This window comes from Notothenia coriiceps, unplaced genomic scaffold, assembly GCF_000735185.1.
Source record: "Notothenia coriiceps isolate Sejong01 unplaced genomic scaffold, NC01 NC01_scaffold00037250, whole genome shotgun sequence".
NCBI classification, from domain to species: domain Eukaryota; kingdom Metazoa; phylum Chordata; class Actinopteri; order Perciformes; family Nototheniidae; genus Notothenia; species Notothenia coriiceps.
Window position 1 is genome coordinate 14,941,901 of NW_011369951.1, and position 13,868 is coordinate 14,955,768.

Sequence of the window (13,868 nt, forward strand, 5' to 3'; positions counted from 1 at the left end):
TACCGGTCTAATGGCCGAGACTTCCAGAGCTCCACGTTGTCTGTCCCTGATCAGGTGATGTCGTCGAACCACTGCTCCCACTCAGCTGACATTAACCGGGCGCGGTCGCGTTCTCCCAGCGTTCCCCCCCCCTCCAGGTAACTACACTCAGTCCACTATTTAGCTGCATTTCTCGGTGGACAGTGTTTTGTTTTTGTTTACAATTTGTATGTATTTTGTGATATTATTCATGGCAAATTCTTGTGTGTGTTTATGTAAGATGACCAAACATATATTATGTGACATTTAGGTGCTTCCATTATTTTATATAAACATTTCTATACAAAATGAATGCTTTCTTTATGAGAGATGTGTAATTTCTCCCACGAAGGATCACCAGACGAGTAAAAATCATTAACAAGTATTATTACTTAATTATTATTACTATTCATATTGGATTTAAGGTTTTTTCCGACTTGTATATACACTTTTTATATTTGTTCATATCTTTTATGAACAAACACATTTTGAAAGAGGATCCATTCATTTCCATTCTTAGGGATCCTTAGGGGTAAGCCATTGTACTGCCTTTCAAATGCTATAACAACTCCTTGTAGTATGCAGTATTTCTTGATTAACCCGAAATGCCTCACGTAAACATGAGGAGATTTTCCACCTGGCCAATAGGGGGCAGAATGTAAAGAACACGAGGGGTGATCCAGTCTACTTCTGTCACACAGCAGAAGTCTGGACCCCGCCTTTGACCTTAGGCCTTCTCAGTACAGCTCCTCCACTAGAGTGGACCACCACAGTGTGTCTGAAGATAACTACTCTCCTGACAGGTACACACACACTCCAGCTTACACTTGTGTGCAGTAGATGCATGTGCATACGCTGGCATGCATGGAACAAATGCTGACAGGCACAAGTGGGGGCTGATGAGTAAACATGCAGGGAGGTGTGTGTGCACGAAATACGCCCGATGCCATTTGCCTTAAACTCGCTGATATTGTGTGTGGGTTATTATATTCCTGCTTTTAAAGGGACACTTACCACAAAAATAAAAACACATATTTTCCTCTTACCTGTAGTGCTATATATCAATCTAGATTGTTACGGTGTGGGTTGCAGATATCGACGCTAGAGATGTCTTCCTACTGTTTCTCCTTGTGGTGCCAAAAATACATTGAAACCCTTTGTCCTACTGCATCACAGAGCACAAGGTAGTGTGCATATACTCAAGCAAGAGGGGTTCTTTTGAGTCACCTGAGCTACAGTAGCTAACGTTACAGCACAGCCAAGGAGGACGCCAGTTTTGTTAACCTCTCACTGTACCCAGACAAGCTGCTTGTCTTCAGTAGATGCACACTGCTTCCAACAAAGTCAGTGGATTATCTTGAGTTACCGGGTCATACAATGTAGTTCCATTAAATTGGAGATAATGTAGACATCTGTATGGCGGATATCTCCAGCACTTGGCAACATACACCAAAACAATATTAATTCCCTGAAACGTAAAAGGGAAAATATATTTTTTTTAGTTTTGTGTAAACTGTCCCTTTAATGAACAACTTTTTCCATTCCATTGAAACAAATGTACCATACTATGTTACCTGATACTGATGTGTGATTACCTTTACATTAATAGTTGCTTGATCTTCGCTTCATCATGTCGACAAACAGTAATGCTCCAAACGTCCAAAAGAGAAATCATAGCCTACATACTCAGCAAATAGCTTGTACCAGACCAGCATACACTTCTTTATCAGAAAGGTTGCATCCCAGTTAAGACCTACATTAACCGTACACATGGTAAAGACTGCATTGCATAAGAATATTAATCAACAATAAGGTTGTTCCCGCATAGATTTAGGCTAAGGAAACATTTGGAGAGTGTCCTACAAATGCTGTGCAACACATTCTATCGTATCTCGCTATGTTTATGGAAAGGTGGTCAAGGCGAAGTGGTCAGTTATCCTCCATCAGCACTTTCTTTCTGTGAGGGTTGGAAAATGTAGCTCCAAGAGGCCAATCATAGCCTTGGCACTGCCAGGCCGCAGCTACTTTCCCCCGTCCAATTAACTTTATTTGATATTTCTCAGGCTTGGCCTAAATCAGTGTCAGACGCAGAAAATGCACTTATCTAAATTGTCTGGGACAGTGCTCACTTGAGTGTATTTCAGCTGCTTTAATTAACAGCGTCCAGTTATTTATTGAAAACAGTAGAAAACGACACAGGAAATGAGTCATGGAGAATTTGGAACGGCACCAGAACTCTGACAATACAGACAAATCTCCTCTGGAATCTGTATAGCTTTTCGTGAGGCAGCTATTTTATTAAAACAAGGTTTGTATTCCTGTATCATCCTACTTTTTGAAATGTTGTGTCTCTAAAAGGAAGATATCTATGTAATGTTCCTGATTAATCAGTCAGTAGAAGTGACACCAATCAGGTTCAGGTGTCTCATGACTTTCCTGTTCAGTTCTCCTCTCTGAATGCTGCCGGTGTGTTCGCTGCACCACTTTCATCTGTGTGTGTTGTAACGCTGAGGATGACATCTTCTCACCATTCAATTTCTCAGCCTCTCTAATCTTACATGCCGGTTTTCCCCTCTTTGAAACTGTGACATCAACCCTTCCTACAAGCTTTCTTAGTCTCTTTCTATCTCTCTTCCCTCGGTCTCCTCACTTCTCAGTCTGTCTACCTATGATTCTGTCTATCTTGAATCCTTTCTCTCTCTGTCTCTCTTTATTCCTCCCTCCTTCCCTCCTCCTCCGCTTCTTCCTCGGTGTCATCTCAGATCCATCTCTGTCTTCTCTCCTCCTTCCATATGGTTGCAGCCATTTTCTCACCCTACCTCGAACCAGACATACTCAGCCTATTGATGATCCTCAAAAGGACCCCAGGTAGACTTTACCTGAGCATGCATGAAGCCTTATTTCTGCACCTTTCCACCCCAACACCCTCTCAACTCCCACCTGCATTGAACATATGGCACTGGCAGGATGGCATGTTTTCTATGCACTTTTAGATCCTTACTTTTAGAGACACTAAGCCTAACTACCCAACTTGTTCATACTCCCAACTTAATAGTGACAAAAAAGTGACTCTTACTTAGTGTTCTTTTGTGTCTGATACCAATTGAAATGCATTGGTTGCATTTTTAGACAATCAGAACAACAGAGGTGGTAAGAAGAGTGTGACATTTTGCTTTGATCTGAGATCAAACAACAATGGATGTTAAATGTGGTTATTTGAACCCAAACCATGACCTCTATTAAGCCTAACCATGAAGTTGTGTTGCTTAACCTAATCAAGTTCATCTAAAAAGCAGAAAAACCTACATTGGAAGTTTATTTTTCGAATCAAATGCTAGAGGGGTACCTACAGTAAAGGCCCATAGCTAAAAAGTTGGGAGTGAGTATGTATTGAACTAAGTTAACGAGGTTAGCATCGCACAATATGTTTTTGGATGCATTAAAGAGGCTACTTAACATTGCCATTGTCAGTGCCATCAGTGTTATGTTGGGTTAAGCATTTTGAAGATGAACCATGTACATAATGTGTATTACTTTTCGGTGATACAGAACATTGAGAAAATGATTGACCATACACTTAATCCATCCAGTAAGCATTGCTTATTTTCTCTTTTCATCAACTCAGTCATAAACATTCCTTTCATTTTCTCAAAATGTGTCACGTGTGATTCCTAGATGAGCAAATAGAGTGATTCTGAAAAGAAATAAATGATCTATGGTTTGAAGTTTTGTCCAGCAGAGGTTGTTCATTCACAGTATAGATGTGTAGGTTAGCCTTCAGCTTATCAATACCGTGGATCTGTGGGATAAGTGTTAGTTCAGATAGAGACCAAATGGAAAAGGCTGTCATGGGAATACCTTATACCTACAGTCTATAGGGGACTGCAAAAGCTGTTGTCCAAGGTTTCTTCCTTTGCAGGTTATTGTTTTTATTTTATTTCCCCTTTTTTCTGGAGAATAAATCCATGCTGACCAGTTGTGATATTTTTCCGCCAGCCGCAACCATCGCGTGTACCCTATCTGCCGAGAGGAAGCAGTCAGGTTACTGCGTTCCACTAGGATGGCCCGCGCCCATTCAGAGGGCACCTATTCCTCGGACTATGACTACGAGAGGTATTGACATGCACGGCTGCTGCATCTGTGCATCCGCCATGTTGTGGTCTCCTCAAATTGTCCCCCGTCCGTCTTTAATTTATCTGTGATCGTACTTGTGATGACGGAAAATGATATCCTGTCTGATATCGGTTTTGTGAAAGTGTCATCACAGCTCTGACGTTGTGTAGATGTCAAATAATAATACACAACTGCCTCTGGATGCTGAGGCTGAGCTATGTCTGTTGTCGAGGCCAGCTCTATGTATACTGGTTGTTAGGGCTGGCCAGCACATGACTGTGTCTTTGTTGATGTCCTTGTTTATCTTTGGTGTCATGTACATTATACCAACAGCAGAATGTTGCTCAGTGGTGTGTGTGAATTTTAGTGTTGTCCTTTTGTTTACATGCTGTTGGTTGCTGCTTGTTGCTCGCCATACAATGGCATCTATGATGCATTGCTCTGGGCTGCACAGTAGCTTTGTAAAGTCTCCGTTTGGCCTTTGGCTTCTTGTGTCTGGCCAAAATGGGCTGCCAGGCAGTTTTAAGCACCCATAGAAAGGCCTGCTGACACCCATCCATCCCCAGGACCCACGGCAGCGTCCTGATGCACCAATAACAAGAAAGAACTCACATCACCCCCTTTCCAGAGAAACACTGTAAATGACTCCACTTTTCTCTGTCTTCAATCTTTCACCCTCTGCCATCTGGCTTTCAGTCAGGAATACTTTGACGTTTGTGCCATTTCTCCCCCCCTCCAGGAGGGAAAAAGTGATGAGTCCTCAGAAACCAGCCCGAGAGTCTGACTGACTTTATTAAAGTGTCACAAAGTTTCCCTGAGGCCCAGCTTGGCTCGAGTACAGGCTCAGCCTACAGCCTAGATAGCCATTAATAAGAGCCCTCCTCTTCTTTTCTCTCCCCCTCTCTGCATTTGTTCTTAAACGACAGAGATAGTAGCTCGCCTCCCAGTGATCCACGGAGGAATAGAGTAGATTTCTCCTCCTCTCTTCATAGAGATACTGTTTGCTCCTGTCTTCACCAACGCAGAGTAAAAGCAACACTGAGAAAAGAAATGAGGGCAGAATAAAGTTACAAAAGGAAAAGAAACGGAGAGCATTAGTGGAGTCTGAGCCTGTTGGCAAGTGTCTTAGTTTAGGTGATATCCCTCCAGAACATGAGCAAATGTTTTTCATGGTTCTGTTGTTTAAGTGCATGGCCCCGGAGTGTACCTTGAGTGGGACAGAGCCCGCCGCTCACACACATTCAAACAGCAGCTTTTTGAAGTACACACAAATAATGTTTTGAATCCAGTGCTACCCTGAAGCGCAGTATGTGAATGTCATGGTTATATTCATCAAATTCCAACCAATGAGAAGCTTGATTACTGCATCTACTACCATCACTGCTAATACATGAAGATAATGAGTGTTAAAGGCTTCCTAAGGTCACTGATGGAGGAGCCTTTGTTTTGCTTTGAGACAAAAAGGACATCTCTACTGGACAATTGTTCATACTGCAAAGGCTACAGGCACTACAAGAATGTGACATGGTAGAATTCAAAATTCAAATAGTTAAAAGGAATCAGAAGCAAACGTTTTATCCCACAATATCAGACATAGAGGTCATTATTTAGGACAGATATGTTAGTGTCTGTTAGCCTTTTTAGATGCAGCTACCAGCTGTTTGTAGAAGGCTATGCTATGCTTTAGAATACATATAGTCAAATGGTTTACCTTAAAACCGTTACATTACCATTACAGATACACAGACATGCATGATCTTAACCTCCAAAGTTGAATATTTCCTTTTTTCTATTATTTATTTTATTTGAGAAGTGTATTGTGGTTCTATGAAAATGTTCTTTCATCTTATTTTCTCTCTGTTAAGGTTCAACAATATCCATGTACACTATCAATGATTTTGACGTTGAGAAACCTCACCTGCTTTTTCCCTCCAGCTCTAAGGATTAACTACCTTCATCCTCCCTGTGCCAAAAATACCAGTTATAACTAGCCAAATGTAATGTCCAGATACAACTCACTATTCCTCACATTTCACTCTATCTTAAACAAATCCACACTCAGCCACCACGTAGAGACAGCACAAGCTCCTGCACCACCTTACACTGTATTCACCACACACGATCAACTTTGCTGTTTTCTGTTCACTAAGATTTGCCAATTTACTTAAACCATCAAATCTGTATTTTTACTTGTTTTAGCCAACTTTCTGCAAACAATATGCAAACACTATATACTGGACATTAAGGAAGACCAGTTAACAAAACCAGCTGGAGGCTTTAATAACATGATTCAGTCAACTGTTGATGCATTTCAAAACAGTGCAATCACAGTGAGATGCAAATGTATCCCTAAATGAAGCATACATGATGTTCATTCTGATTGCCTGCCTAGGTAGATAATGGGATCTGTAGCAAAGGGGTTAAAACAAGCAAAGTAACAGGTTTGTTAACACATACAGAAGTTTTGAGGATGGAGCAAATGTCTTTGCTTCCGAACCCTGCCAAACATACGGTCCCGGCCCTGATGGGGCCCCCACTGAGTGCCTGCCTATCTCTCAATAACCTCTGTAGGAACCACGGAGCCATGGATAGACACGAGTATCACAGCAGGTCCCGCTCTGCAGACCAGCGGCCCTCTATAGAGCGCCCCACGTCCCGCTCGCGCTCCACTGAACGCCCCCACGACTCTTCGCTCATGAGGTCCATGCCGTCCCTGCCATCTGGGAGGTCCGCCCCCCCCTCACCTGCCTTGACGAGGTGTGACCCAGATCGGAGACGCTAACCATCTTAGCACGTTAGCAGACTGGAGTTTTAGTCCTACAATCATTTCCCTGAGGCACAGCCACTCTGGAGGGAGAGATAATTTAAACATTAGCTTCAAATATTGTATAGTAGGCCAAAAACACACGGTTACATTATTAGGCTAAAGCCAGGTGAATATGCAATACATACAATACATAATTTTCTTGCTATGTTAGTTAGTTAGGGCCATCCGTAAGAGATTGTTAAGGGTTATTTACATTTCAAATTGCAAAAGAACAAAAACATGGCCGTTTCCGATTTAGTTTGAATGTTAAAAAATCGAATATCTCAAAAAGGATAACATCCATAGGGTATGAACTACAGGTGGGGGATTACACCAAATTGGCCTAGGGAAATTAACATTTTATATTGAATAAAGGAATGAAGCAGTGCTGGGACTTTAATATCTTATACTGTAAATACACTCCAAGTTAGTTAACCTCGCTACTAGTACAGCTACCTATCTTATCCAGATATCATCACAAAAGGGTATTTAGAAAAGCTGGTTAGCCTGCTTAGACATCTGTCTACAGTCAAATCTTAAAGTAGTCATTCTCTTGTATTCGTAAACATTGACTCTTGTTTTTTCTTGTTAATATACAATCCTGGCTAACAATTTGGTTTCTCAATCCAACACTGAGTTTAAATAAATAAAAAATAATTATGTCTGCCCCCAGAGCACCTTCACCTCTTCTAAATGTTTGCATCACTAGAACCATTTTAGAACTCCATTAGTAAGACCCTCCCCCATGAGCCCCTTCCCCAGCCTGACTAACTTTACTCCCACTGCATCATTACTTCCACCCTCCAAATACCTTGCTTACCCCTCCACCTCACCTCACCTCACCTCACCCCACCCACCTCCCCCTCACGACTACCCCTCCACCCTTTCTAGCCACTTTCTGTTTTGTCCCCTGAAAGCACCGGTGCTGTATTTTCTTTACACATGTTCCAGGCACGACTATCCTGACACCGTAGACAGCGTGCTGTTTTTTTTAATTTGGTGCACACTGCTCATACGCTTGCGTGAGTATAGCAGTGATGGGCCGACATTATATTTTGATTTCATTACTAACATCAACCGATGCCGTTTGATCCTGTGATGTCATTCTGTTTCTGTTCTTCTTTTTGTTTTGAGTTGAAAGCCTTTTGGGGACAGTCTGAACGCATGGTCGCACTGGTCTGCTGTTCCTGCATTGAACTCTTTTCTCCTTGCAGCTTGATGACTCGACTGCACATGCGATTCAAACCTGGCATCTTTTTTTCTTTTTTTATTGCAGCTCAGTTACCTACTGTTGATGTATCCCTCCACTCCCATGCCATGTGCCAAACATCATTGCTGTGTGCATTGGTTTTATATTTAGAGATCCAGGACCCTCTGTAGATTTAAAGTCATCTTTACAAGTTACTGTAAATGTTAATGTGAAACAATGCCAACACTGTTTTCATGGAGCTTTATACCCACTATTAGTTATTTCAATTAAATTACGATCTTACTACTTTGTAATAATTGCTTTTACTGATTATCTCCATTTAAGCGTCAAAATGACATACATAAAAACAAGTAAATGTAATATTACATATACATATTAGGCTTTATGCTAAATTAAATAACTGCTTCTAATCAGTCTCCCATCATACTACTTTGATCACTTTTTTGTTTAGGTTTACTTTTTTTCTTTACTTTGTCTCAAACTGTGATGTGGGTGCGATGCGGCTAGGCCCTGCATCCACCACCCACCATCAGAACTTGTCTTAATACTTTTGTCTCACCCCATTGTCCACCACTGTTTGTCATGTAGGGCGCATCCACGTAGTGGATCAGTCCAGACCAGTCCCAACAGCACCCCCATGTCCAGTAGAAGAGGACGGCAGCTCCCACAGCTCCCACCCACGGGGAAAGAGAGAAGTAAGTCACCTGGTTTTATTTATTTCTGGATCACATTGTTACTGTCGCTGAAGAAACGTACAGACGGGTCTATCAGTGCGATGGTGTGTCTCTGGTTAGTGCCTCATTATGATATAGATTGATACTTTTTCATTGGGTGGCCCAACTGATTGGGATTGAGGAGGAAGAACGAGGAAAGATGTTGGTTTGCTGTTGGAATCTTTCATTATAGGCTATAGATCATATGTAATATGCAAGGATACTTACCCTCCATAACATCTCTACTCGGTTCCTTTTCCATTTCTCTCTCAGAAGATGGAGACGAAGGAACAGAGCCTTGTGAAGGTCTGTACCTGAATGTATGGGTTTAGTCTTTCAGTGTGGGTGTCCTGCTCCAGATGCAACTCACTCTGAAGGCCAAAACCCTGTCTGCAACGGTGGAAGGCCGTTTACTGAGCACTCCCTCTGCTGCAGCTGTGTTGTGTCCTGTGTCCTGTGTCCTGTGCCGTTGTGTTGCTCCATCCTGTAGGTTAGCTTTGCTTCCCTGGTTCCTTGTTTTGAGTGTATTTGTCTGGGAGTAATTGAATTATTTTAATTATTTGGACTGCTGAGATACTCATAAAATGATTGTCTGTCTCTATCTCCTAAACGTACTTTAAACTGTGATGACGGCTGTGATTATGGTTTCTGACATCTTGAAAGTGACATTTGAAGTCTTATTTGTTCCTCAGCACTCCCTTAACAAACGTTACATGTCGAAGCTTCTTGTGACATGAAACCGTGTGTGTTTGAATCAGTCAAAGAGCTTTGCTGGGGATTTGAGGGAATGCCTGGGTCAAAAACAGAGAGAGGAGAAAAAAGCGTCTGCAGTTCTGGAGAACTTGTCAATGCACTCGCAGAACTCTTTCATCATCATGAGGGCTTCCCTGTCTCTTCTGTACAGCGGCCAACAAGCCTGTCTCTCTCTTTCTCCGTCCTCCTGACTCTCAGTCCCGCCTCTTTTCTGTATCTGTGCCTCTGAAGCTCTCTCTGTCTGGACCTCTCTGTCGCTTCTTTGTGTCTCCTTTTCTTCTTCACTCTTGCCCCAATTTCCTTGTTTCTCTTTGTCAGGGACTTTATCCCTACTCTCTCCTTTCCTTCTTTGTGTTTGTATGTCTTTCCCTCTCTCTGCTGTAGCTCTCAGGACAGTGACAGTGTGTGGGCAGTGGGGGGAGGTATTGATCTGACCTTGTGCTGTAGCTCCCACAGAGCCGTATGGCACTCAGCTTATGTGTGTGTGTGTGTGTGTGTGTGTGTGTGTGTGTGTGTGTGTGTGTGTGTGTGTGTGTGTGTGTGTGTGTGTGTGTGTGTGTGTGTGGCAATTGTATGAACTGGATCCGGGTTATTGCTGCTCACAGAGAAGAGCTGTACTGTTGATAGAGCTGGTATTGTTTTGCCTTGTTGCTGTGCTTCAGAGTTGTTTCGTACCTCATACACATACCTAACTGTCTTGTTTAATATCTGTTCGTTTGTGGCAACTCCAAAGACGGAGCAGGGGAGGAGTGTGTGGCACCTCAACCCCAAAACGGTGGCCCAGGTGTGTTTAAACAGCCTTTAAACCAATGTGTTTTCCTTATTATTTAAAAATGTTTTATTCGGAATGGATATGTGATAAGCTTAAGATATTTTAAGAGTCAGGAGCTTGTTTTGTTTCTGGATGAGAGTAAGGTACAGCATGTGTTGAAGCGCAGTACATTCATCCACAAGCTTGAATGAACGGCCCGACTGTTGGCAGGAGCTGGAGTTCCCCACAGTTTCCACTTCCTACTTTCCCGTCTGTTTATGTGGTACGCTCCTGTCCTCTGACTGTGTGGCACGGCTGTATTACTCAACACTGCCTGACTGAGTGGATGCTAAAAACGAAGTGGTTTCTAAAAAGCCACATTTTCAAGTTGAAGTGAAACTAGTGACTAGTGATACTCTGCAGGCTAAATGCTGCGAAAGGAAGGTGTTTGGGCTGCATACAAAAGTTGCACCGTGCCATTAACCACACCTTGTACTACATTAATAACAAAAAAACTCATACTATGTTTGTGTAATAGGCTATTCACTATTACATTTTTTTTTTGACAATTTGGAATACCGTAATGAGTCATTTATTCCCAAAAATTCACATAATCCTAAGGGCAGATATAAGTACTGTACCAACAACAAAAGCACTTTTGTTTCTCATTCATGGCTTAAACCAAAAATGATCCCAGACTGAAACGTGAAAGATAAGTTGATAACCAAATCATGATGACAGGCCTTAGTGAGTACGTTTTGTGTGCGTTTCTGTGTGAATCTGTGGATGTATGTGCACTTGTGCTTGAGCACATACAGTATAAGATGCCATATTAATGTGACTTACGGCACCAGTGTAGGGTTTCAGAGCGCCACCATTTCACGAGCCTCCATCTGTCCCTCCACTAGCAGCAGACTGTGAGGAAAAACCCCAGGGCCCGCCAGTAAACGGGAGGAAAGGCAAGTCCTCTGAACAGTGTGACGGCGTGACTTTGCTGTGTCGGCTTTCTCGATCAACAATCACAACAATTCATGTGTGACATTCACTATCATCTGTGATTCTCCACTTCTCTCGGTGGCTCTTCCTTCTTGTTTGCTAAAGCACATTTATGTAGTCAAACTTCCCTTTTATCAATTTTCACTACTATATCCCCTGAGTGTGGTTAGTTGCTTCTGAGCTGATTTGATGTGATGATGAGGAGTTGTATGCAGTTGAATCTGTTGTTAACGTGTAAAGAGTGCTGTCGCTGTGATCTCTGCGGCTCTGTCCCGCTCCGGCCATAATCTGCCCTTAACTTTGATAGATATTCATTCTGCTCAACTCCAGCCCACAAAGGAAGGGCTCTCGGTCGCCATTGTGACATCACCAATTATTTTTGATTAATTGATTGAATGATTATTGGACACTGTACAATACTGCCTTAAGCAGTTTCAGTCATTCATAACTTCTGCAATTCTTTAATTAATTACTACACTTATGAATTAATGGCAGTTTTTCCAGAATTCTGTGCATTTCCCTTTAAGCTATAGAGAGGTATTGCTGGGTCTAATTTAGAACCTCATAGACTGTTACCTCCGCTGGCCAGCAGATGGAGCAAAACTCATTATCTTTGACGAGGAGCTGTCCATGATTTCAGTGCTGAACTGGCAAAGAGGTTTTTTCCTGTTAGCAATCCTTACATAGCCCTCTGTTGTAACTATAAAATACCCTTTAAAAGGTTTTATGTTCATTTTACGTTATGTTTTTTTTTCGTCCATGATTCTACAAACCTATGATAATCCAAGATCCATTAGGTTCCTGTAGCGTTCAATCCAATGTGTGTGTGTGTGTATCTGAATGTGTGTGCGTGTCTTGCTGTAGAAGTGACATGGGAGGACCAGCAGCGGGGGCTGAATGGCTGTCTGTCTGATGGAGGGACACAGCCACACCCCTCCCTCACTGACCCAGGTTTGTTGGTTGGTCGTGGTGTGAACTCTGACACTTTGAAAGACATATTTCACTTTGATGGAATATTTTCTCACAATTGATCACATGAGTCCATGAATAGTAACCGCTTTCTTCAATGTCCCTAAAACGTCTTTAGAGTTGCTTTACATGGAATGTTAATCAAGAGGGAGATTTTTCATGCAAAAAGTGTTTACTGTGGAGCAATAGAAGATAATCAGTTTTCCCTTCATTCAGTAATTCATTCATGGCCTCTTGAGTGATGTCCTTCTGTTTTCCTGTCTTTGTTTGGATTTGCAGTGCAGCATGGAGCTGATGTTTCTGTCGACACACATTTGTGAAAAGCACAGCATATTTCCTTAGTCTTGAAACAGTGGTCATACTTCATTAATAAAGTACATTTTGATAAGATGGCATGTGTTGCTAAGGTAATGCCACTATTGGTTCCTTGAGGTACTGTGTTTGCTGTATTAGTTAATGTGCTTTCATGGAAACACATCTTCACGTCCCTCTGAATTAAGCCTTCTTTATGTTCACCTGTCATGTCAAAATGCCCGCAAGTTCTGCGGTGGGTCTAGCTAATACTTATTTTAAACATAATTTACATAAGTTATTAAATGGTAAACAAAGCCAGATTGTGTCAGCAACAATTTTTTCCTATATCTGTTTTGTTACAGTGTAACAACTTTGACCTTCCAAAAAATGTTTACTGAGAAATTTGGCTTTAAATAATGGCGCTCCGACATGGCCGTAAAGCCTTTTCCTCCTACTGACTGATACCATGAACATTCAGCTAGCGTTGTCCTTAGTTGTTCCGCCTTTTATTCTCTCAGCTCTTCCCTTCTCCTCTGTGTTTTTCTGTCTCTTATTAAAATCCGGTAACACTTTATATTAAGGTACATAAATTAACCATCAACTAGTTGTTAATTAACATGCATATTAGCAGTATATTGGCTCTTTATTAGTCATTATAACACACTTATTAATGCCTTATTCTACATGACCGTATTCCACAAGTAATAGGCCATTAGTTGAGAGTTTTTCCTCAATAACCCTCTAATTAGTGCTTATTTATTGCAAGAAAGGAAATTGTTGTATGAGTGTTGGTCTTAATATGCGCTGCTCAATATGGGCCTAATAAGGCAGTAGTACCACAAGAATAGTAATTCTTCTTAACAAATATGATCTATTCTTATGTAACAAGACATGAAACTATAAGTGTTAATTGTGTCTAAATAACTCAAAATTAGATATTTATATCTAAGAATATGTTTTGGTTCAGCTACCAATAGCAAGGTGATATTGACCTGTATGTTTCATATTAGCCCATTTATATTTTTGTAAAATTTGTAGTGAAGGTTAGACAGGAAACCGGGCACAGGAAGTAGGAGAAAGTGAACTGAATAGAGTGCCACAGTGACCCGTCCTAAAACCCGGAAGTAAACTCCTTTCAGTTCCTTCGACAAAAAAGCAATGACATTTCTCCACAGGATTTTGGAAAATAGCTGGAAATAAGGTCTGTGGTTGACACACATTTAAGAGAGATCTGCCAAGGCACAC

The 13,868-nt window shown here is 41.6% G+C and overlaps 1 protein-coding gene across 6 annotated transcripts in view; it reads left to right on the plus strand.

Annotated features, from left to right (window-relative positions):
• The window catches only part of LOC104967056 (regulating synaptic membrane exocytosis protein 2-like), a 49,605-nt gene continuing 35,737 nt past the window's right edge, over nt 1–13,868 (plus strand). Inside the window, exons 1-4 of one of the 6 annotated variants that reach the window (XM_010796436.1) lie at nt 1–137; nt 720–821; nt 6,703–6,888; nt 8,736–8,842. In XM_010796436.1, coding sequence (XP_010794738.1) covers nt 58–137; nt 720–821; nt 6,703–6,888; nt 8,736–8,842 — 475 coding nt within the window. In that variant the 5' untranslated portion in view covers nt 1–57. Of the gene's footprint in view, nt 138–719; nt 822–4,056; nt 4,132–6,702; nt 6,889–8,735; nt 8,843–13,868 lie in introns of those variants that run through there. The other 5 variants (XM_010796437.1, XM_010796439.1, XM_010796438.1 and 2 more) reach the window with 5 other exon arrangements.